The sequence below is a fragment of the Falco peregrinus genome, chromosome 3 (assembly GCF_023634155.1).
Source record: "Falco peregrinus isolate bFalPer1 chromosome 3, bFalPer1.pri, whole genome shotgun sequence".
NCBI lineage: Eukaryota > Metazoa > Chordata > Aves > Falconiformes > Falconidae > Falco > Falco peregrinus.
The window spans coordinates 110,627,103-110,651,062 of NC_073723.1; the positions used below are offsets into that span (position 1 = coordinate 110,627,103).

The window sequence follows — 23,960 nt, forward strand, 5'->3', positions numbered from 1 at the left end:
CGACGGCGGCGCTTGACGGCGGCGGCGGCCCTTGGCGGCGGCGGGGCCGGTGGCGGTGGCGGCGGGGCGGCCATGCTGCTCACCGTGTTCTGCCTGCGCCGCGACCGCAGCGAGCTCACCTTCTCTCTCCAGGTGGACGCCGACTTCGAGCTGCAGAACTTCCGCGCTCTGTGCGAGCTGGAGTCCGGCATCCCGGCGGCCGAGAGCCAGGTCAGGCCCTGCCCGCCCCCCCGGCACCGGGGCCGGCTCGGGGTCCTCCCGGGGGGGCGGCTGCGCGTCCCCTCCGCGGTCCGGAGGTCATTGCGGGGAGGGGGAGGTCCCTCCCCGCGCCCGCCTTTCGGGGTGGGGGGCAGCGCGCCCCCCCCTAGCCCGCTCCTCCACCCGGAGGGGCCCGGCGTTCCCGGCGGCGTCAACGGGAGATAAAAAGGGGCGTTGTGGGGGTGCGGAAGGAATTCGGTGCCCGGGGGGGGGCAGGGCTGGGAGGGGGAGCAGCGGGGGGGCGCGGGGAGGGGGCGGCCCCCTCCGGCCCCAGGAGCGGGGCTGGGGGACAGGGATGGTTCATCGCACCGAATTCCTGCCGTGCCTAGGGCGGGTTGGGGCTTTTCCCCCTTTTTTTCCTTCCAGACGAACGGGGCAGCCACCCGGTTCCCCGACAGAGACCCCCCTGCGGCCCCGAGCGGGGGCTCACCCGTGGGGGCAGCTCCCCCTCTCCCTCGGGCTCTACTCACTGTTTTGGGGTCACTCCCCCCGGTTTGGCCATCGCTGCCTGCAAGGCGACAGTGATGTCAGCGCCTTTTCCCGGGGCGCTGGCCGTGCCTGGCAGAGTTTACGGAGTTTTGTGGCGATGGCTTTTCCTTCCCCTGCCTTTGCTGAGCTAAATTAATAAAGTTATTTTTCCGAGTAAGCAAATATTAGTCAGTGATGGAAAAACTGCTGAACCGGCAGCCCCGGAATGGATGCGTTCCCTGGCCGAACAGGTTCCCGACGCTTTACCCGCGGCGTTTTGCTTTGCCTTTGGCAAGCCCTTTATTTTGGGATGGGAGGTTGGGCTTGAGTGAGAAGCCGTCTCCAAAGCCAAGGGTAGAAAATCAAGGTGAGGTGGATTTTCCTTTAGAGGAAGAAAAACCTCTTGGGTTTTCGTGGGTAGAAAGGTGCCCACCTGCTGTGCTCCAGGAAACCCCCCGTGTCTGTGTCACAGCCACCCACATTCATGGCCGGTAACAGGGACAACCTCAGCGCATGGGACACTGAGCTGTGGCTGCAATATGTTCTCCTCGATAAACTCCTCGCTGCCAGCTCTGTGCCCCTTGCATCACGGTAACGTGCCAGCTCTGGGTCCGTTTTAGGATAACGAGGGGTCACAGACTTTTTGTCTGGATTTTGGCGGGAGTTCCCTCACTTTGAGTTTTTGCCCCACCATTGTTAAGCTGCTGCGGAGTTTAGCGATGGTATCAGGGATCAGCACTGTGCTTTTTGTAGCCACCTCTGCTTGCCTTCTGCTCACCCATCTGCCATTTGTGCATCATCTCGTTTCAGTTCTTTTCGTGTTTTCTAGCCACGTATTTTTTGTTCCTTTCTCTGCTGTTCCTGCCCAGTGCTTGTGAAGCATCTGGAGGACCTTCAGTGCTGGGGAAAGTTATAAAAATTCCCATTATCAGTGAAGCGGCTTGTTGTGTAGGATTTTGCGTGCTTCAACTGTCCTTCGCTAACAGGCAACGTTACATTTACCAGACTTGGTGGTTTACTGCTGTTTTGCCACAATCAGGGCGTACGTTGTGTTAAAGGTGTCGCGTTGGCACAAAAGAGGGCGAATTTTCTAGTAAACCACTGCTGCGTCGAGGAGGGTTAATCCTGGTTCTGGTCTCTGCTTTTTTGTGAAATTAATTCCGGGCGCTGCAGTTTGGGGAGGAGGCGAGGAGGGGACCGCGGGGTTTCTGAGGGATGGTGGAGGGCGACGCAAGATAACAGAGATGGCTGCTGGCAGGCTGCGGCGATAAGAGGAGCTGGGTGAGATGATGGGAAATTATTTGGCTCGTTGCGGTTTCCTCCGCACACCAAGGTGGTGGCTTTTCTGGAGAAGAGATGGGGAGGCTTTCAGCAGGGGAGCTGTGCGTTCTGCTGGCAGCACCGTTCATTGCCTTAGTTACTCCAGCTTTACACACCATGCATCTCCTGTCCAGGGCCACACGCAGGAATATTTAACGGGTTCTGGGTTTGGATTGATTTATGGTTGTTGGTGGTATCTCGCACTCTTGGCTGGGGCTCCTTGCTCCGTAAGGAGGTTCTACTCTATGGCATCATGCAAAATCCAGCCGTCGTGCAGTGTCAGCGCCTGCGTCCCTGCCCAGGTCACCTCCAGAAGAGCCCACGTCAGGTACCTGGCCAGCCTGCAAAAATATGCTGCAAACCAGATAATCAAAACACAGCAAAATTAAATCAGTTTGTTTTAACAGCAGAGCGGCAGGGTTTCAAAAGCGTACTAAGCCGCATGGCTAATGGATGTAGAGTGAGCGCCGGGCGCTTAATTCACTGTCTCAGGTGTTAAGGCCGAACACTTATAAATCCAATCCCAGCAAGATGACAGAGGTAAAACCTCACTTAAACTGATTAACTTGTCTCTTCCACAATGTCTGCGCGGGGAAACTGCCATCTGAGATTTGCGCGTGCAGCTGGGATTTATTTACAAGCTTGCTTTCTCTGCGGGCAATGGCGTTACTGAGTCAGCTGGGTGGGACGCGGCCGTAACGTGAGAGGATGCACTGGGACTCTTCCCTAACCTTAGTATGCCGGTAATGTTTTGCAAACCATCAGAGCAGAGACTGCGTGCCTTAATATAGATCGCAAACGGGCCCGTGTTTGCTTTGGAAGGGACCCAGTCTGGTGCAATGCCGCTGAGGCTGTGAAGTGTGTCGTTAATGAGACGGTACGACGCTTGTGCTTGTTTCTAATTCTGTGTGTTTCTCTTAATTCTGACGGCTTGGGTTGCTGTCGAACGTGGTTCTTACTATTTTTGCTTTTTCTGACATGTCTTACTTTGGCACCGCTGCTGCTGGTGGATCTCCGCTATTAGAATGCCTTGGTGAGATTCTCTGTAGTATTTCTGAGTTGCTGGAGTAAAGCAGTGAAAGTCTGTAGCGTCTTCCAGACCTTACGATGTGTAGTAATTGGGGGTTTTTTTTGGATCTTCTTTTTGGATCCGCTCCTTGCGATAGCGTTGGGTAGAGCTGTAGCCCATCCACGCAAGGACTGCGAAAGCTTCTCCCACACAGCTCTGCTAGTCCCGACCTGCGGCAAACCTGTTGTTGCTGAACCGGCCTTTTCCAGACCAGGAGAGACGAGGTCTTGCTAAACAAGGTGGTAAATGGGAAATTCGATCATATGCCCAACGGGTTTAGGCCAAGTTCTCCAGTGCTTCTTGCTTTGGATTTGTGCCAGGGGTAGGAGGTTGCTGAACCGAGCAGCCTGGTCTCATTGTGCTCCAATGAAGGCACAGAAACCGTAATATTTAGCAGAAACCATTTCTGGGAACTTTTGTTGCCATGCTTCTCTGTAATTTAGGGCATCTGTAGGTATTACAGAGGTAATGTTAATAGAAATGTTCCCATGGTGATTATTCATCTTTATCTCAATATGTTTTTATGTTTAATCTGCGGACCCCTCGTTAAGTCAGATTATCTTAATAGAAAATGTATTTTATAGTCAAAAGAAGTTAATTCCTGGCTTTGGACCGATTGCAGCCTTGGGAGTGGTATCTTTGGGTGCTGAGCCTTCGAGTCTGGGTATGGTTACATCACCGAAGTAAACTGGAAATCACTGGGCTAACCATTGAGGTCCCTGTAAAACTGGTTGTTCAGGGGAGCCATGTTGTGGGAAAAGGCAGAGATCGCAGATACTGGACTGGATCATCCATGGATCTACCCTGACTGACACTGCCTGCACGTAGGCAGTCGGTCCTTGGTCAGTAGGTGCTGACGTGGGGGAGATGTCGCTGCAGAAGGCAGCTGTGACTTGGGTAACCATAGAGATGGGATTTTGGAGACGTGTCCGAGCAGTCCTGGTGCAAGGCTTGCTTTCCTTTAATAATCTTGGCCTCTAATTAAGAGAGACCAGCCCTTCTCTGAGATGCTGGGTTTTGAGAAACCGCTGCCGGATTTTGGTAAGACTGACTCTGTCGTTGTCCAGCCGCTCACTTGTTGAGGTGTTTCTTTGCCTGAGGTGGAGATGCTTTGGCAGGGCCTGCCCGTGGTGAGAACTGCACATCTTTCCTTCTGAAGCTTGAGATGGGTGCAGAGGATTTACTGGAACACTTTCCTAAAAAAGAAAAAAACCCAAGAAAAATAATAAAAAAGCGAGATGTTACCCACTTTGCCATGCGTGGTGTATTTCATTGCGCTCTCTCCGTGAACAGATCGTCTATGCGGAGCGGCCCCTAACTGACAACAACAGATCTTTGGCCTCCTATGGCTTGAAAGACGGGGATGTGGTGATTTTGCGACAGAAGGAGATCACAGAGCCACGGCCCTCCATCCGTTTCCCAGGTGAGAAAGGATTTCTGTTAACGTTTGCTCTGAGCGTGCAAAGATCTCAATATTTATCAAATACCAGCTCCATCTCCTGCTGGTCTCCTTCAGTACCGTGCTAGGCAAAACACTTAAGAAAGGAGGGCGGCTAGAGATGGGGCTCTTAAAATTAGCCAAAGGGCTTGTTACTTAACGGGCTTTTTTTATTCCAAGGAAGCAAATACCATTTTACTGTTCTTTTGGGGAAATACAGAGAAAGCGGGGAAGGTAAACGGTTCACAACGATGGTTTCTGTTAAGGTGTGTGAATTTTCATACGACTGCTGGTTCCCTTCCTGCTCGGTGTAATGGCACGATAATACGCCGTCTGCATGGCTCAGGGATGTTAGAAAGGTGCATCCATGTGCGCTCTCAATCCGTACTGTGACAAGCACCCAGAGAAGCCGCATCCGAACAAACCCCGTTATGCAATCGTGCATACATGCAAAAGGCTCCTCCGATAACGTCTGAGTGGGGCCCTGCTCCTCAGTCCTGCCTTCTGCAGCAGTTTCTGGCAAATCCCCGTCATAAAATATCACTGGAAAAGAAGGTACCGCTGGCTGAGAAGGGTGTGGGAGTGTTGCTCGAGGTCTTCATCCTCCTGGCTCAGCTGGAGGATGGGTACCTGCAATGCAGGTCTGCAGAAGTGTTACTTCCCTGCTCCCCCCCACCGCCCCCCCCCCTTTTTTTTTTTTTTTTAAAATCTGAGAGATTCAGAAGTGCCTTAGAGACACTGGGTTTAGCCTGGCTGTCCCTCCATGCAGTACTCACATTTGCGAAGCTGGAAATAACTAATCTGCGATTCACTAAGTGCATTTCAGGGGATAAAAAAATGGGGCAGATAGAAGGCTAGAGCAGTTACATAAATAGGTGCTGGCATTCCTAACCCAGTAACCTGAGTACGTGGCCGCGCTTCCGACACGAATTGCTGTGCACAGACTCCGACCTAATACCGAAGCGTTAAGAGCAGCTCATCCTTCCCATGGCTTCTCCACGGTGTTTTTCAAGCAGAGTTGTAAATACGAAGCGCTGACCCGTCTGACTTCTTTTTTCCCTCAAGGTCTGCCCAGGATAGACTTCAGCAGCATCGCGGTTCCTGGGACATCCTCTCAGCAGCATCAGCCACCAGCGCAGCGTTTTCGCCCGTCGCCTCCTGATGCACCATCGTTCCCTCAGGGTTTGGACAATCCGGCACTGCTACGGGAGATGTTGCTTGCAAATCCCCACGAGCTGTCCCTGCTGAAGGAGCGCAATCCGCCCTTGGCGGAAGCGTTGCTCAGTGGAGACCTCGGTAAGTTGTTTTTTTAATCTGCGGGAGTGGTTTTAAATCTGTTGGAGCTCAGTTCTAATAGAAGGTTTTTATCAGCCACAGGTTTTACCTAGCTGGGAGATTTGCTGCCAGTTCATTGATGGTACTGATAAATGGTGCCAGTTGCGAGGACTCGGGGCAGAGTTCCTCTTCTTCTATCTAACGACCATTTCTGGCAAGTTGGGCGTATTTCTTCCGATTGGCTTCTTTAATATCCTCTGTTCCCCTGGTCTGAAATAGCAGATGCACAGGCAGGTTGAGTTTCTGCGAACACAAGTGTCTCAGCTCCTGACTTCTACGCAAAGACTCCGAATGCACATTTCCCAGTAACGGTGTTGCATTTGCTGCGTCCCAGAGCCCACTGAGACCTCCGTAGAGCGCTGTATGCTGTAAAACCAACTCTTTCTGTAATGATTAGCTGCTGTGTGTGTCAGAAAGGGAGAGGAAAAGCTTTTTCAATAGGAATAGTCATCAATGTTTAAATTTCTGTTAATCTTGAAAGTGTTCCCCTATTTTGGGCACAACTGAAGCCTGGTACCATGCCCTTCCCTTCCTCTGCAGGTGAGTAGCTGATGGCAGTTCCTCGTTCTTCGTGTGATGAAAGCTTTGAATTGTAGTGTCCTTTCAGTAGGAGAATCGGAGCGGTGTGCTGGGCATCAGCAGACGTGATTCTAAACCTCTGCAAGATGTTTAGCTAGGAAATAAATCCTCTTGGCTTTGGGGAAGTGAATGAGGAGAAGGAGCTTCTAGCACGAGATGGTTTTTTTCCACGTTCAAGATTATATCCTAGTGGTTTCTCTCTGTCAAAGGAAGCTAGAAAGGAACTTGCATGTATATTGTCAGCCTGTTTCATTTTTTAATTCTGACTTTAGTCTGTATTCAGAGTTAAAACGGTGTCCTTTGCGCTCTCAGGTTTCTTCACACTTCTTGCAAGGACTATGTCCGTAGGGCAGGAGTTTTTCCCATCACCTTGAGAAGATGTGCTGCCCTTGGCGCAGAAAACGAGAGGTTAAGCCCAAGACGTGCAGAACTGGCTCATCTGCTGATCTGCCTTGTTGTGCACAATAAACTTTGAATCTGATGTGCATTTTCAGTCCCAAATGGCTGCAGTGGGCTGGCAGAAGGAAGTGGTTTGATCTGGTTACGCTCTCATCGTTCTCTGCTGCTGCTGTCGATATTTGGGCACAGATCCAGCTCAGCTCTGGCTCTGCTCAAATACATGCACAGATGTGTGCCACGTGACTGTGCTGGATGCACCACAGGCACTTCAGAAGGCACCTGCTATACAGAAGCCTAATTTAAAAAAAAAAACAATCAAGAAAACATACCCAGTGCCTTCCTGAACATGTTAACAGCCTTTGAGCCAGAGAGCTTCTTCATGGGAACTGCATTTCTGGAAGCAAACCCACAACCTTCTGTGTTTACAGAACTTAATATATTGCCAAGTCCTTTTGGGAGTGTGTGTGATCACATATCCAAGTAGTAAAAAACAGCCAGAGGCTATCCAAAAAGTGGGGATCTGAAAACCGTGTTCTTAAAAATGCGGCTAGACTTTGTGAAGCAGGTGCCTGCCTAGGACCTCTTGATTTCGGTGCCAGGTATCCAGCTTTAGGGATTATAAGGTCTCTGCCTGTGTTGCTTGGGTTTAAAGTCAGTTTTGTTGTTAGCCTTTTTATGCCTTGCAGTTTTGCATTTGCTGGACCTACAGGGTGTTATTTTACCGGGGATTGCTGAGTGTAAAACATGATGTATTTTTACAAGCTGCTTTTGTAGATGGGCCATTCTGCTGAGAGCTATGAAATCTCGCTTCTATCTCTGAAGCTTTTTCAAAATACACATGTACTCGAGCGCCTTGTTTGGATTGTGCAAGTTCTGTAGTCATGATTTCTGCTTTGGGTCTCATTTATCTGCTGGTTTTGCAGCTGGTGTGGTGTTTTGGGTTTTTTTTTTTGAGTATGGTGTAGGCAGTTCTTGCTGCAATAGAAGAACGAATTCCTGTTTTCAAGGCAGCTCTTTGTTTTAAATCTTGTTGTCTTCATGGTTTTTTTCCATTTTTCTTCCATATAAAAATGTACGTGCAAAGAAAATGAGTTTGTTTGTGCTGAGTTTGGGTAGCAGACAGAAGGAGAAAGAGGCTCTGTCCAGTTGCTTTTCATCTCGGTGGGTTCTCAGGTTTGCCACTGACCCTTTGAGGTCCATCCGTGCTGCCTTCAGAGGAAGCCTTTTTTGCCTGTGCTGCTGAGTCTGCCCCTGAGTGCATGCTGGCATCAAAAGAAGAGCTTGCTGTGCCAGGACTTGATTTGCAAGAGTCATTTCCAGTATAAAGCATTTCTGTATCTCCTTGTTACTGCAGAGAAATTCACCAGGGTGTTGCTGGAGCAACAGCAGGACCGAGCCCGGCGGGAGCAGGAGAGGATCCGACTCTATTCAGCTGACCCTTTTGATCTTGAGGCACAGGCCAAGATAGAAGAAGACATAAGGTAGCAAACCAAAGTTGCTTGCAGGCTTTGGAGGTCTTCACGGTGCTTTTTTCCACAGGGTGCTTCTATCCGTGGTGCCTTTTCCTTGGAGGATGCAAGGATTGTGTTTAGGTCTTGCCTTAAGACACACATTCGCTTGCAGGGCGATGCTCTGAGCCACCTTTGCACGTGGGAAGGTTGGGATTCAGGAGTGTGAAGGTACACCCCATCGTTAGATGTATCTGGCTGAGCACAGATGGTAAGGTGACAGCGCTGCTGTCTGTGCGTGTGATGTCCCAGTGCCGTCTAAGCTGACCCACTCTGGAACAGAAGCACTTAGCCGAGATCCTCTTCACAGGTGGTACTTGAGTGCCTCGGACGTGTTTTGAGCTGGAGAACTGGGCCTGCGTAGTCTCTAAGCTGAGCTTTCTGCACAGCAACGTGGTGTCATTTCTCCCAGCTGCCTTTGAGATTTGGGTTTGTGTACTGCTGATTGTTTTGCCTCTCTGGCTAATTCCAGACTCTGAACATCACTGCTGTCAGAAGAGATGTTCTGTAGAAATATGTTCTGCCCATCTGCACGCGCTCCCTCTTGCTGCCTTCCAAATGTAATTGCATTGGCTTGAAGCTTGATTTCTTAAATTGAGTGATAAAACCTTGAGTCAGAACATGACTGGTGGTTTTTTACCCTGATAAAGAAATACCTTTCTGCTACAGGCTCATAGTTGGCCATAAGTAAAATCCATTTGTGAGCAGAGTCATTCTTGCATTACAACTGACAAGGTGTTGGTGCCAGCTAAATGCTTAGCTTAGCAATGCAGAAAAATATACATTTGTAGATAGTAAAACATTGCTTGGAGGCACAGGATCGATTTCCGTCTTCCATAGATGAGGAGACAGATAAAGGTGATGTGCCCACGGCTAGGCAGCTGTTGGGGAATGGTTTGGACATGTAACAGTCCCCAGGTTTCGCTTAGTTTCTCTGAACATCTTGCTTAATCGGATGCGCTCTGCCCAAGATTGATTGGAAGCTATTGCAAGCGTCATAGTTTTTTTGAGACACATCTCTGCCCTTCAAGTGTATCTTGGGTGGAGAGAGCAGCAAGTGCAGAGAAAACAAGGATAGATTTGACAAGAAAAACTGAAGATTAACCACTGTATATCCCATTTAAGCTTAAATAATAAAAGACAAGACAATGTGTGGCTGTTTCATGAGTCTATGAAGCGGGACGTACTGGCAGTAGGGCGCTTTAGCTCCCAAGCGAGCCAGGTCTCGGATGCTGTTAGCTGTTTTCCTCCCCCACCAAGAAACCACGTCTGCTCATCTTATTGTGGGAAGGCTATCACAGTACAGAAGATGGGTAAGAGAAGAGCTTGGGGGTTTTCCTCTTCCCCTACTGAGGAAGAAGAATGAAATGGCATCAGAATTGGAAGCCCATTTCCCTTTTTGGGATGCTGCGGATACCTGTCATTTCCAAGATGAATGTAGCAGCCGTGATGGCCTTGAAGGAGGGTTTCTTCTGTAGGCTTGAGTTTGCACCAAGGGCTTGTGTTCACGGTGGCGTTCTCACTGGGGTGTTGCTCACCTCCCTCCCCGTGCCTGGGAAAGGAAAGATACCAGGGAAACGTTGGAGGATTTTTATGTTCAGCTGCTGTGTGGGATTCCAGCATTGTAGCTACAGGCAACATCTTCATCGGTGCCCTCAGCGCTTTATTTTAGAGTGACTAATAAATACGCAGGTTTTTTACTCACTAGTTCTCCAGGTTAACTCTGTAGTGACAGGTTTCTGTTACAAACAGAAGGTCGTCAGGAGCTGTAGTGTGAGTTAGGCGAGGTGTTGGAAGGAGCAGTCTTCATGGCTGCTGGGGAGCAACCTGGCGTCGCTGGATTAAGCCAAGATCATTACTAGCAATCCCTCTGCTAAGAAGCCTGTGTTTAGCTAGTGAAGCGGTCTTTGCTGTGATTTAAACATGCTGTTTGGAAGGTAAGCTGCAGTGGGTGGGATTACCAGGTTTGTAAGTCAGAGGGATGCTGTTAAGGTTATGCTGATGGAAGGTCTGATTTTTCTCTCTCTTCTCCATTAAATTCAGGCAACAAAACATTGAAGAAAATATGACGATAGCGATGGAAGAGGCCCCTGAAAGTTTTGGGCAGGTGGTGATGCTGTATATTAACTGCAAAGTCAACGGACATCCAGTGAAAGCCTTTGTTGACTCAGGTGAATTGCTCCCATTTTCATCTCTTTAATGATGATAATGATGAAGAAAAATTTCCATAATAAAACATTCTATTACAAGATTTTGAAGCACCTAATTAAAAACCTGAGAGCAGCCTGGGCATTGTTTAAAGCAAATGGAGTGAATTGTTGAGAGAGTGGTGTGCATGAGTGCTTGAACACCCCAGATCAAGGCTCCTGTTAGAATCTCTGGGGCTGTGATGCCAGAAAGGTCACTGCCACGCATGTCTTATCTCTTTTTACAGATGGGGGGATTTGGCATGCCTTTAATGTAGCGCTTCCCATCCACAGCCTTAAAGGGAAAGTACTTGGGGTTATTCCAGCTCTACGGTAATACGTACTGTACTGTCACTGCTGACCTGTGTGTGTGCAGTCCGTTCAACACAGCGGGATTCACAGGAAGCCTTTATGCCCTAGTGCCGTTGCCTGATGCAGGCGGGTTGGTTTCCCAGCTGCCGAGTGCAAGATCTTAAGCCCTTCCAGGAGAGACTTTGAATTTGTGGTGAGCTGTCAGGATTTAACACATGTTCTGTTGCTGGTAGGTGCCCAGATGACCATCATGAGCCAGGCTTGTGCTGAAAGGTGCAACATAATGAGGCTGGTAGATCGGCGATGGGCTGGCATTGCTAAAGGTGTCGGGACGCAGAAAATAATTGGCAGAGTGCACTTAGGTAAGTACTGCCATTCTTCTTGGGGCAGCTTTAGCAGAAGTTTGCGTTTCCCGCAATCTTGGCACTGAGGAGCATCTGGTTTAATGCTATAATTTTTAGAAACTCCTGCAGAGTAAAATAAAAGTGCATCTGCAATATGTTCATTTGTCTCAGGCACCATACTCTGGCTTCTGTCTCATTTTAATGCTTTTTTTAATGGAATTACGTTAGTGCTTCTAGGTGAGGGAGTCCTCAGCTCCTGCAAACACAGGGGATGTGTTCACTCTGGGTGTGAAAGGCAATGCTAATGTGAAGCAGCACGATCTTCCCTTTTTGTAGTGGGACTGGTGGGTGGTAAGAGTTGCTCAGGAAGGGTTCCAGCAGAGTGGAGTGGTTTGTATTCCTTTGGGAAGAGAAGGCTGCCTGTGCTCTTGTGCAGGTTCTCTGGATGAGAGAAAATTGTCCTTGTTGTCTGAAAAAACAGTTCTTTCCACTGTTGTTGCTTCTTACACTTGTGCTCTAATGAGCTGTACGCAGCTCCTCTATCTTGGAGCATTAGATAAGCAATACTTCAGCCTCTAGGGCAGGTCAGCTTTTAAAATAATTAACTTCTTGAGACCGAGGCAAGCCTGGTAGTCCCTGGGGCTTGCACAGCACTAGACTTTCTGTGACCAAAACAGTACGTTGGAGCTCTGGTTTCAGATTTGCCCGGCATGTTTGTGTAGACCTTCCCCAGGAGAAGGAAGAGCAGAAAGTAGATCTGTTCCGCTGTAGCGTTGCAAGGTGGTAACTTCTCTTCCTTGTGTTTCAGCTCAGGTCCAGATTGAAGGGGATTTCCTGGCATGCTCCTTCTCAATCCTTGAAGAGCAGCCCATGGACATGCTTCTAGGACTGGATATGCTTAAGAGGCATCAGGTATCAAAACTTCTTTTGAAACAGTTACTGGCTTTTCCAAGTTAAGTGTAAATGCCTTGCCTGTGAATGTGTTGGGATTTTTCTGGGGAGAGTTGGTGGTGGATTGTTTTCCAGCCAGTTATGAAAGAAGTACATACACTACATACGTCGTGGATAGCTATAGGGTGTCTGGCTGCTCCCTGAAGTTCTTCGCTCTGATCAAAGATGCTCAGAGCTTTCCAACTGAATGATTTATTACAAATCAAGTCATACGGGGCTCGTTGCTTATAGCTGATGCTCTTGGCCCACGCTTAGCTGCTGTGAGCTGTTCCCATTGGAAATGGATGGTTTAACTTTGTTTCTCCTTTTTCTCCGGGAATTGCCTGGTGCTCACGCAGGCCTCTGATGTCTCGATGCTCTTTCACAGTGTTCGATTGATCTCAAGAAGAATGTACTAGTGATTGGCACGACTGGCTCGCAGACCACATTCCTCCCGGAGGGCGAGCTCCCCGAGTGTGCCCGGCTGGCTTATGGTGCCGGGCGGGAAGATGTCCGGCCAGAGGATATTGCAGACCAGGAACTAGCAGAAGCAATACAGAAGTCCGTAGAGGAAGCAGGTACCAGGAGAAGCCCAGCTGAAATAGTTGATCCACATAGTTTTCTTGCTGTGTATCAGTGTGTCTGTCAGCAGTCCCCCTTCTCACCTCCTAGGAGATACGGTCTGATGCAGCATCAGCAAGTAAATGGTTGAGAGAAAGGGGCTTTATTCTCGCTTGTGGCCTCTAACTGCACTTCTCCATTTGTGTACAGCAAAATCTGTCTGCATGAAGGCATTCGGGGGGGGGGGCTCGCTGATTAATTTGTGCTGGTGACTTCTACCTGCTCTAGTTTCTTGGCCTTCAAAGGTGTGGAGATAAATGATTGTCTCTGGCACCCAGTCACCTGGGTCAAGTTGTAGTACCTAGTCAGGGATGTGGTTTAGTTGTGTGCTATTTTAGCAGCCTTGTGTGAGAACAGCTTTGTGGAGGCTTCCACAAATCCTGTTGTTAATAGCTGCAGCGTACAAAAATAGAGGAGCTGTAGCAGTAAGTACAAATCTCTGGGCAAAAGTTCATGACAATTTTTAGAAATAGTATTATTTCAGCATTTTTTCCTTGGAATGGTGCTTGTGCCCTTGGAAGGTGAATTGCTTCTCTTACTGGAGGTTACTGTTGCTCTGCACTTCAGAAGCAGCAGCTGAATTTGCTTCCTAATGTGTATCATCAGCCTTAGATGTGATCTGCAAAGAGAATTTGCACCTTTGCTATGGTTTTGTTCCCTGTGCCTCTGGAATCCATAAGCTGCACAAATGCAGACTGACTGGGCTACCAAAGATTTTGGTAGCTGCAAAATTCAGTGAGGTGGAGATGCCAGAATAGCTGAAAGCTAAACTGTGAGCCAAACTGTCTGAAACTCAAGATTTTCTGTTTATCTCCTCCCTTAACTTCAGCGTATGCTTCTGACTAAAGGAAATATTTGTTGTTTTTTTTCCCCTGCTACTTCAGTGAAGCTGTGTATTCATATTAGGCCTTTTTCAGAACTCTTAAGGATAATATTTTATAAACAAGTTTATAGAGACTTCTGAGATTTACTGCTAATTCTTCCTCTGACAGCATGCAGTAAGATTCTGCTTCACACACACATGCAGAACTCTTTGCCAGGTCATGTTTAAGCTGATAAAGTTGATTTCTTCAACATTTTTGTTGCTAATTTTTTAAGACTTCAGTGTGCCCATATTTAAAATTGAAGTGCAATAACCTGATTTAACCATATATGTATACATACATATATCTAAAAAAACAGTTGTAATCCACTGAATAATACTTCCCTGTTGCTTCTTGATAGTCCAAAGAGTAAGACTTTCTTGTGAATAACAAAGTTGTTTATATTAAGGGGAGCATGGGGCTGCACTTATTGCTCCCTCTGACCAATTTTTTTCCATTCTAAGAATATAAGTTTTCCAGAAATGTAAAATCCTCAAGAGGACAGCCTGGCTTTAATGAATCAGCAAGAAATGGTTTACATGTTCGATTTCTAAAGCCAAATTTGAATGCTTATTAACTTAAGTTGCAGCAAGTGGAGAGAAACACAAACATAGATTTGACCTTGCCCCTGCTGGATTTTGGCATTGCTAAAGGTTGGACTCGGTAGCTTGGTCTCTTCCCATAACCTGACAGAGGAAATATGCAGATGTAGTATTAGTTCTTTTCCTGTTAAAACTTTGAGCCTGATGAAGCCTGGCTCGCTTTTTGCAGTATCTCTCCATTTCAGATGAGACTTTGCAGACATCATAGTTGGTTGGACTTAGTTCTTATGCTTTTTGTTTGACCCTTTCAGCAAACTTGGCCCAAAGTATATGAGTCTTTACAATAAAAGCATTTTAGTTGAGTGCTTTAAAATTAAAAGTGCCTAAAATTACTTAAATCAAAGCTGCTTATGTACCAATACAGTTCTAAAGACCACGAGGCTTGATTTAGACTAGTCAGCAGTCTGCTGTTTTCCATTGATGCTGAGCCCTGGAGGAATGTAAAAGATTTATGAAAATGGGAAATCCATTTTGTGTTTTCACTTAATGCTTGTAGAACACCAATGCACAAAACTAAGGCAGGTCTTGTTTAGATTGACTGCCTGAAAGTCTTAGACATATTCCAAGCCTCTGGTCCCCGGGCATTCGTTGGCTGTGTCCTAAGATGACAGAATATACCCTCTTCCTCTCTTCCAAAACTGTCAGCTGCTGCTAGATGGTACCAGGAAAACCCAAGTGAAAGAACAGGAAACTGGAGAGGGAGAGAGAGAGAGAGAGAGGACGTAATATAGCACCGAGGAAGATCAGTTTCCTGCAAGGCCTGTGATCTTTCTTTGCTTGAATTTGTGCAGCCTTCTGGTAGATGGTACAACAGAAATCACTGTGTACATCTGTAGGCTATTAAAATTCTTGGTTTGAATTCACCTGGATTATTCCTGAGCTTTATTTAAGCCCCACAGCCCACATTTCAACACCTATGGAAAGGCAGCTGAGGCGGTAGTGGAGTCCTGGTATGTTCTACTGTGATCCTCCACGTCTGCTTCATTTATTTTTGAGAGCTTGCTCTTTTCTGCCAATATGTAGTGTTTCCCACCACCACTGAGAAACTCGGTGATTATGGAGGATTTACAAAGCTGGCAGCAAAACTACAGTTGCTTTAGGAGGAAGTGTATTTCAGGTAGTTTACAGCTTTTCGTCCAGACAGCCTTGATACAAGAAGGGCACTGCCACCACATATGCAACTCAGGCTTTTCCTAATGTAGAGAGGAATTTATCCCTGATGATGCACTTTGTGGAGAAGAGTTTGTTCCCAGAGTTAGCTGGATTGATATCCTTGATGGGGCTGGGATTCAGCTCCTGTAGATAACCCCGGGAGGAGGATGGCAATGGGTCTCGGAAAGATGATGTTTGGCAGAATACCAGCTACTTCTGCTGTCGGAGTAGACTGCAAATCCCTGACATGTTTGGCTGGTCAGACCCTTGTTACCGATCCACTGAGTCAAAAGGCAGTTTTGCTTCCTCTCTAAAGGATTGGCTTAGGAGCAGAGAGCGTGAATGTAATCCTACCACGTAGAAACAGAAAAAGATCCCTCCAGTTTTCATCTGCATCCTGTGTCACAAGCCTTTTTGCCACCCTCATGAGAGATGAGCAGTCTGAAAATCTGCAAGATAATTCTGGCTTTTTAATACTCCCGGGTCACCAAGTTGTTGTAGCTGCATTAAAACCACATGTGCAGCGGCTGCTGTATTTTATACCAAAGTGTATCGATCAGAGGTGCAGTATCGCAGCACAGAGTGCACCATTTTTATTTAACGAAGAATAAAAGAAACCAGTAGCTGAGGTGAAAAAGGCAGACTTCATCCATGTTGTGGAACTTAAAGGAAATCCCGACTGTACATGTGAGCATGGTTAGCTGTCCCCCAGTACACTTGGGTGAGTATCTGTAAAAAAATTAAGATTTAAGGTACAACAGTGTTTAAGACCACTGAGTCTGGAGGCCTCTGGGAAGGGAAAGGGAACTAATGCAACAAATTGTACAGCTTTAATGGAAGAACAGGTGCTCTTACCACAAAGGTCATGTTTGTGATTTAATGAGAGCATGAAAGCTGATACATTAGCAAGATTAGACTATTAGCATGATAAGTTCACTTATTTAATCTCCTCTGACAACTAGAGCCAGTGTTTGGTGCTAAATGTAAAATTCATCCTTCCTGCTCTCCTTGCACCCAAAGGCAGATGAACCACTGCTGTGGGGTCAGCTTGCCCTCTGATAGAGATCTGCAATTCATCCGTTCTCCTTATGGAGAAGGAAACAGTGAGCTGGGTTTGACTTCTGGCTGCTTCTTCCTTTGCTTTGCTCTTCCCAGCCTCGGACAGCAGTTCCTTTTGGGGATTTCTGCCTTTCACGCTAGGATCTTTACGCTTCCCTTTTGTAGTAAGCTGGTGTTTGCTCACCTTCCCTTGCCTGTGATGGCACTGTCAGGAGCACAGTCCAAGAACTGTGTTACTATCTTGGTTCTTATTTCCCTGAAATGTGCCTCCTGGATATCTTCAGCCGTATGGAGAGTGAACCAGTACAGTGCTAGACACGTGCCTTGTGCTGCGTGTATTTTATCAAGTGTGCAGTATCACCCACGGACCACTCTGCAGCATAGATAGTACAGAATGGCATTTAAATTGTTCTCCAGCAGAGTTATTTTTGACTTGATGTAAAGAATTTCCGAGGCAGAACTCCTTCTGGAAGACAGTGAACGTGAGGAGCTCCTGCTGCTTGCACACTGTCTCGATGGACAGTCGGGAGGGGAGCAGCGAGGCGAGGTCGCAGGACTATAACCATGCATGTGGAGTGCTCTGAATGCTAACACAAGTTTGGTGTGTTTGTTTCCTAATCCAAACAGAACGTCAGAAGCCTTGATGCATGTAGTGTGTGTTTACTGCAGCTGGAGTGGGCCACAGACCAGGTATTTATAGCCGTCGGTTTATAAGTTTTTGCTACTACAGTGAAAGCAGTGCTTCTCCCGTGTCCTAACTACTTTCTTTCTGTCTGTCTGTCTTCTGTTAGAGAAGAGTGACAAAGAAACTACCTCACTGGAAATGCCCTCATTACCAGCTTCTGATGGGTTTCAAAATCCAGTCCAGTCTTCAGGACTAAATTCCAAGATCTGTAATCCCACAAATCAATTACTTGATCGTTCTGTCTCTGCCCCTGCTTCAATTTGCTCATCTAAATCTAGCCTTGCAGAGCCCATTGATCCTAGAGCCGTCAAGTCTTTTGAGTCTTCAACTGAATGCCAGATAACCCCAGAAAAAGAACGTCCTCTCTTATTACAGCATCTTTCCAATAATGCTTCCTTGGCAAATAACGACCTTTCTCCCCAGACAGGGGAGGCAACCTGTTGCAATCCAGCTTGCCTTTCACAGAAGACACTCAAAGAAACATTTATTGCTGACAGTCTGAAGGAAAGTGACGCTAAAGAACAAGACCGTGGTCAGGAACATCCTTTGGAGGTGACAAAAGAAAATGGTTTGGCTGACACTGCTGCTAAGCATGGGCAAAATAGAGATGTATGTCGGTCTTCAGAACAGGTGGAACAGGAGCAAAAGCATAAGCTTCCCATAGACCATCAGACGTGCGAAGAACCAGAAAAGGAACATCTGGAGGAGCAAACTGAGACAACTGACCCAAAGCCTCCTTGCCACGTTGGTGCGGTTGAGAAACCTGTTGTGGAAGAAGCCAGCCAGCCAGAAAATCCTCCTATGGAAACAAGAGGAGATGGACTGGAGAAAGCGGGTCTTCCCTGTGCGAAAGGAAGCATCCAAATGTCAGCCTCCTGTAGCCGTACGCACATGGAAGCCTTCATGGAGATAGATGTAGTTGAGCAGTCTGTAGCTGAAGCGCACCGCTCAGCAAGCAAGCAGAAGCGGCAGGCTGAGAGCAGAAGCCTATCTGACCTGAACTCGGATGCTTTTTCCATGGAGGTGGAGATGCCGAAGCCTGCATTGTCCCTGAGTGATCTGCTTTCCACCAGCGATGTCCCGCAGTCGAAAGGCGCTAGTGAAATTCCTGCAGGGTACAATGAGTTGTCTGATTTGGTGGCTGAAGACAGCTCTTCCCCCTCCAGCATCCATCAGCTGGACAGGGATCCAGGAAGACCTTCAGAAGAGCCATGTTTCTCTCTAGCATCAGCCTTAAAAGAGCTTCACAAACTCCTGATTGTCAGTCGGAAAGGAGAGAGTAGAATCCTTGCCTCTGAAGAAGTCTCTCAGCTGGAAAGGGTTCACAAAGAGCCAGCAGCACAGCAGAAGGGGCTTTCTGAAGGTGAGCAGAAAGGTTCAGATCCAGCCAGCCAGGAACAGAGTTGTTCCCCCTGTGAGTTGATGTCTGAAGGTGAAAGAGCAGAGGGGAAACAGCCTTGTCATTCTGGTATAGAAAACAACAGCACCGTGTCTGTCAGTCCCGCACAGCCTGCTCTCGGAGAAGGTGCTTTAGAGATTCAGAAGCTTCCAGGTAAGAGTGATTTGGTTGTGGCGAGTTCTGCAGCACCATCTGACCAGCAGCAGAGCTCTGAGCAGGTGGAGGTTTTGACAGAAAGTTATCAGAGTCCAACTAGTCCAGCTGTGGAGCAAAATGCATCCATTTCCTCTCCGCCTGCTTTGGCTGAAGGTGCACCTCAAGATGCTCGGAGCCTGTTCACAGAAGGACCTGGGAGAAGCAGCAGTTCTACTCCTGCAGGTCCATGGCCCTCGGGTGGATGTGAGGAACCACTGCTGAGCCCACCAGCTGGACTCACCTCGGGTGCTTCACCACCTGCTTTCCCTGCGGCTGATGTTGATCGGATCCTCAGCGCTGGTTTTACCATGCGGGAAGCTCTTGAGGCTTTGGAACAAGCAGAAGGAAACGCAGATCTTGCTCTTCTCATTTTGCTAGCCAAGAGTATTGTTGTTCCTACATAACTACGGAAAAGGTAGCTGACTGGGGTGTCTTTTCTTTTAAAGGACATATCTAAATTATACACCATAATGTACAAGCAGAATGTTGAGCCAGATTTTTTTAATTATTTGCAGCCAAAGTAACTTGTCTCTTCTGTTTCACTCATTAGATTTGGCCTTTTGAAAGAAAGAAAACGTCCTAGTGTTGTGCGGACAGGGTAGCTTTGAATTATGCATACTGGATTAAAATTAATGTTTTTATTTAAAAGTACAATTTTAGAATAAGCTCCAATGTTACAAATAAAAAGCAGAAGCCATTAAGATCACCGCCCTGTCTAGCGCAAAGCAGATTGTGAAGTGAATTGACCATGCCTGTGTGTGCACAGGACAGGAGGTGCACGTGAGTTCGGTGTGGTGCAGATGTGAAACAGCGCTTGTCCAAACGGACTTTGTGGATTTGTTGTAGCTCTCCTGCGCTTTGTAACCCAATGTCCCATCTGTGACGCTGATGAAACTATTACGGCAGCTACTGAAGGTATGTAGATGCCCACAGACATGTAACACTTTGCAAGAGGGGTGGAGGGGGTTTCTGGAAGCGTGTGGTTTTGTGTGTGCATGGGGAAAGCTGATGCTTGTTTTTGCCAAACCCTTTAATGCTCTTGGGCCAGTGTGTTCAAGTTTACAACATTGGGGATAGAAGAAGGGAAGGGATAGACTTTGGTGCTACCAAAACTTAAGAGACGTTTTAACTTATTTGAAGATGTGCTGGTATTAATTGTAGATGCAGCAGGGGGGGGAGGGGAAAAGGAGTATTTTACTTGTTTTTTTCTAGCCTTGCCCACATCATGTTTCCCCCGTGCAAGAGAACAAGCTCAACCACTTTAAGGCAAAACCTTAACGATGAAATTGTTTAACAAACCAACTGTGTGTTACGGCTCTTAATCCCCCTCTGCCCGGGACAGAATGAACAGTTTCAGTGCGTGCATTCTCTATGCACGAAGCAGGGGTGTGATCAGCAGAATGAAGAAATCTGCTTTGCACTAGTTGATCTGGATGTCTGGGGACGAACAGCCTCTCAGCTGTGGAAATGCAAACTGCAGAAAGCCTGTAGCGGCTGGTGGGGTACTAAAAATTTAATACCTCTTAAAAAGCGAGGGCTCCCCAATAGGGTTGATGAAACAAATGCACTGACATGGCTTCTGCATTACAACCATTGTGGCCTTCTGGGAAGTCCCCGGCGAGTAGCCTGCGTGACGAGGACTCACCGAGGCTGTGCTGTAGGAAGCCCTTTCCAGATGCTTTTTTTGGGGATAAACTACTTCTGATGCTCTGCAAAGCCCCAAAACACTGTTGGGGCTAGGGGAAGGGGAAGGAAAGTGTGGCTGGAATGTGATAACCAAATTTTAAACAGGAACTTTTAATTAGTCCCACTTGCAAATCTCGGAAGTGGCTTTGTGTCATCTTGAACTTTCTGCTTTGAGCTAAACCTGAAGCTATGGGTCAGCAGCGGCTGGAAACATGTTTTTGTTCATGGCTTTCATTTGTTGTCATCATTGTCTCAGGCCTGTGTTTCTGGTGTTTTGTTCTCCCTGTTGCTTAGCAGATTTGCCTGTGTGTATGCAAGGTTTTTTTTCACGTGTGGTGGCATTTAAAAGCCACACAAATTTGGTGTCATCTGTCAACTTGCAGGAGTTTCTGATGTCAGTGAGTGGTGGTTGTCAGATTTTTCTTAGATGCTTGGGTAGCCAGGAGATCCTTGAGAATAACAAAGAGCTATAAGGCATTCCTGTGTCTGTCAGGTGGAGCTTTTGCATGAGCTGTGAGCCTACCAGCTAGGTGTGGGGCTCCCAGACATGTTTTGCTCATGTCCCTCATGAGCTCATTGTGGTGCTGGCAGCAGGCACTACTCTGTGGGTGTGGAGGTAGCAGTGTTTGCCTGTTTGGGAGCCCCTCACCACAGCAGCATCGAGTAATTCACTTCAGGCTCTGTTCAAAATGAGTTACTGAGGCAAGACAATGACCCTTACCAGGCAGGTGGTAAGAGTAATCCCCTGCTGAAGTGGTTTTTTTTTAATATTCTCCTTGCAATGACCACCTCAAATGGGCAAAATCCCCCTCTGACAAGGGTAACGCTTGGGCTGGTACAGGAGTACAGCGTCATCGGACCTTTCTCTAGAAGCCTTAGGAAGTAAAATATATTAGACCCATTCCCATCTGCATCTGGTTTGTTATCAAAAGCAGCAACACGAGTGAGGCTCCCAGCTCTCAGATCCAGAGCATCCTCAGTCTAAACAGCTGAATCTGCTCCAAATTCACACCACGGATCTCAGTGAGGTGGTCCTAGGAGCAAGCCCTGACCTGGTACACAGACACCAGCTGCAGGTTGGTCCTCGGATGCACAAGAGCCGAATTTGCGCCCTTAGCCTGCAGGTTGGTCTACTGCCAGCTTCTTGAAGCATCAGATGTTAGCTAGTCAATGTTATACCCTTTTTGTATTTACACTTTATGTTTTTAGAAGCAATTGCTAATAGCTAGACAAAGTACTGCTGCTTTGCACCGAACAGGTTAAAGGCTCTAGTTTTATGGCCACATTTACTTAGACTGCATATACAGAATTTATGCTATAAAAGCTTTAGACCGTCAGCCAATTTGCTTCAATGCTCAGTTTTATTCTTTGTCAAACATAATTTTTGAAATCTGCCCTTCTGCCAAAGCTGTACGGAAACATTTATCAGTAGTGCTAGAATTTCCTGGGTAACTTTCTCTGAACTGCTAGAAACAAAGCCTGACCCCCAGTGGATAAATACATGTAAAACTCTTTTTTATCAAGTCGGTCCAAGCCTGGTGATTTAAATCTCTTTAATTTCAGAGCCTTGCTTTGAGTGAATGGCTACGTGCTGCTAAATTAGGGGGTAATTTTTTTAGGAGCAAGAATTATGTTGGAGAAAATTGGGGCAGTGGTGAGTATTTAAGGTTAAAATAAAATGTAATAGAACGTGTATTTAGCAAATGCTGTCTAAAAGTTGTCTTCTGTTTTAACATGCACATGTGTCCTCTCTGCTGTATGTACGCATCCTTTGCTCAGCCTTCAGCAATCCCTTACCTGGCCCACAGTGGGAATACTTCTATTTTAGCAGGGATGACAGACTGCTACAGCTTGTTGGCTAGAGCTCTGGGGATAAAGGTAACGCCAAAAGCTGTTCAGGTTTCCAAGGAGCCATGTATCCTTAGCCTGAAATAAGGCTCTTCACTCCCTTCTCTTCCCCCTCCTCATTAACCATTGCTCCAATGTACTAATGTCACATCAGCTTAGCAAAATGATTTCGCTATGAAAAGTCAGTCCATGGAGAATAAAGCGGCACTTGGAAACTGCTCCTTAAAGGTGCCAGTGCCTGTGGGGACCCTTGTGGGTCTGTAGAGCTTGTTTCCTGGTGTTTCCCAAAGCCACTGCAGTCATGTATCTTGCTGTGGGTTTCTGAGATGTATTCTCTTCCTTAAGGATACTGAAGGAATTTACTTGGCCTCTTGCTGAACACGTGTTTCTGTACATGAGGCACTAGGTGAGGTTAGAGGTGATGATTAGTGAAATACCGACATCTGAAAGTTTCTGGGCACAGATAATTCTGCCAAGAGGAGGAAATATTTCCTGGTGATGGTCCCTGGCATGTTTACCTGCTGCTGGACAGAGCTGAGCTACGCTGCGTTATCGTGACAATCTCTGCCTTGTTGCTACGTACGTTCAACTTTCTACGTAGACACTTGGTCTCCGGGACTGTTAACCTTGTACCTCCTAGATATGTTCCTTTTTCTGTCTTTGTCTCTTGCTGTCTCCTTTCCTCAAAAGTAGCAATATTTAAGTGTACTGGCTGAATGCTTAACTTCCAGATAAGTTTTCTTTGAAACACTATGCCATTTACAAATAAAAGGAGGAACAGATCCTAGAGGTTTCCTCACCAGACTTGGACTTCTTGCCAAACGGCTCCCCAGAACTCTTAACGTGAATTCAAAGAGGAGAAATCCAGAGGTATTTTTGCCTGCCTCTCTCAGAAGTCAGCTTGGGAAATGGGGTCGGTTTTGTGTACATCATTCCCTTCTGAAGCGTTCAAGATATTTCTTCCTGCACTGTGTAGACGAGGCTTAGTCCGTGATCCAAATGTGTAGCGGTTTGGGTTAATCTCTGACTGATGCTTTTTAGCTTAAGAGTTTTACAGACTCATGTAAGGAACTTGAGGGAATCAATACTCAGGAATCCTAAAGCTGGTTGCATTTGTGTCATTTACTCTTCTGGGCTGAACATACTGCGGTTGTCCTCGCAGGTGGCTGAAGGGAGGAGTGGTTGTGTCATCAGAGAATGGGATGTGGTTCTGCCCAAAGTAATACACACTTGATTCTTTTTTTGATTTTTTTTTTTTAATATTGGGGGACTGTTTATCAACAAAATTGATGTGTAAAAAAAATTTGATATTTAAAAAAATGAATAAACACTTTATCATAATGTTGCTTGATTGGTCTGTCTGTGTTTCTGAGGTCAGCATCTTTGCACTCAAATCCTTCTCTGGCTTTTTTTCCAAAGCCAATTCCTTAACATAAATGTTGCCATTTTCAACATTAACTAGTAGAAATGTGTGGCTAAAATGATTACAGTTAGCAGGGCCTTAAAACAGGCATGAGAAATTTGTGTATTCCCCTTCTGTGGGGATGGGCTGTCGAGTCCTTCAGGCAAGACTTGGAAGTGGGAGAGCATTAGGAGTACAGCACAAAACGGAGCACGTGGCCACAGCGCTGTCCGCTGGAAAAATGAATGCGGCACTCCTCACGTCTCCTATGTAAACACCTCATTTCCAGGCAGGTTTAGAGA

The 23,960-nt window shown here is 47.0% G+C and overlaps 1 protein-coding gene across 2 annotated transcripts; it reads left to right on the forward strand.

Annotated features, from left to right (window-relative positions):
* Nucleotides 1–23,601, forward strand: DDI2 (DNA damage inducible 1 homolog 2). Of its 2 annotated transcripts, XM_055798963.1 has the most exons (10): nt 1–210; nt 4,409–4,538; nt 5,619–5,849; nt 8,221–8,347; nt 10,418–10,545; nt 11,106–11,234; nt 12,025–12,128; nt 12,535–12,724; nt 17,071–17,133; nt 17,235–17,593. In XM_055798963.1, exons 1-9 carry the CDS (start codon nt 73–75, stop codon nt 17,085–17,087), a joined length of 1,194 nt encoding a protein of 397 aa, XP_055654938.1. In that variant the 5' UTR covers nt 1–72; the 3' UTR covers nt 17,088–17,133; nt 17,235–17,593. The 2 variants fall into 2 exon arrangements, with proteins under 2 accessions (XP_055654938.1, XP_055654937.1); XM_055798962.1 differs by lacking the exons at nt 1–210; nt 4,409–4,538; nt 5,619–5,849; ... (2 more) ...; nt 11,106–11,234; nt 12,025–12,128 and having other exon boundaries at nt 12,660–12,724; nt 17,235–23,601.
* The last annotated feature ends 359 nt before the right edge of the window (nt 23,602–23,960 follow it).

Excerpts from the sequence above, each read along its gene's own strand:
- DDI2 (XM_055798962.1), top strand. The coding sequence starts at position 17,267 with ATGCCCTCATTACCAGCTTCTGATGGGTTTCAAAATCCAGTCCAGTCT.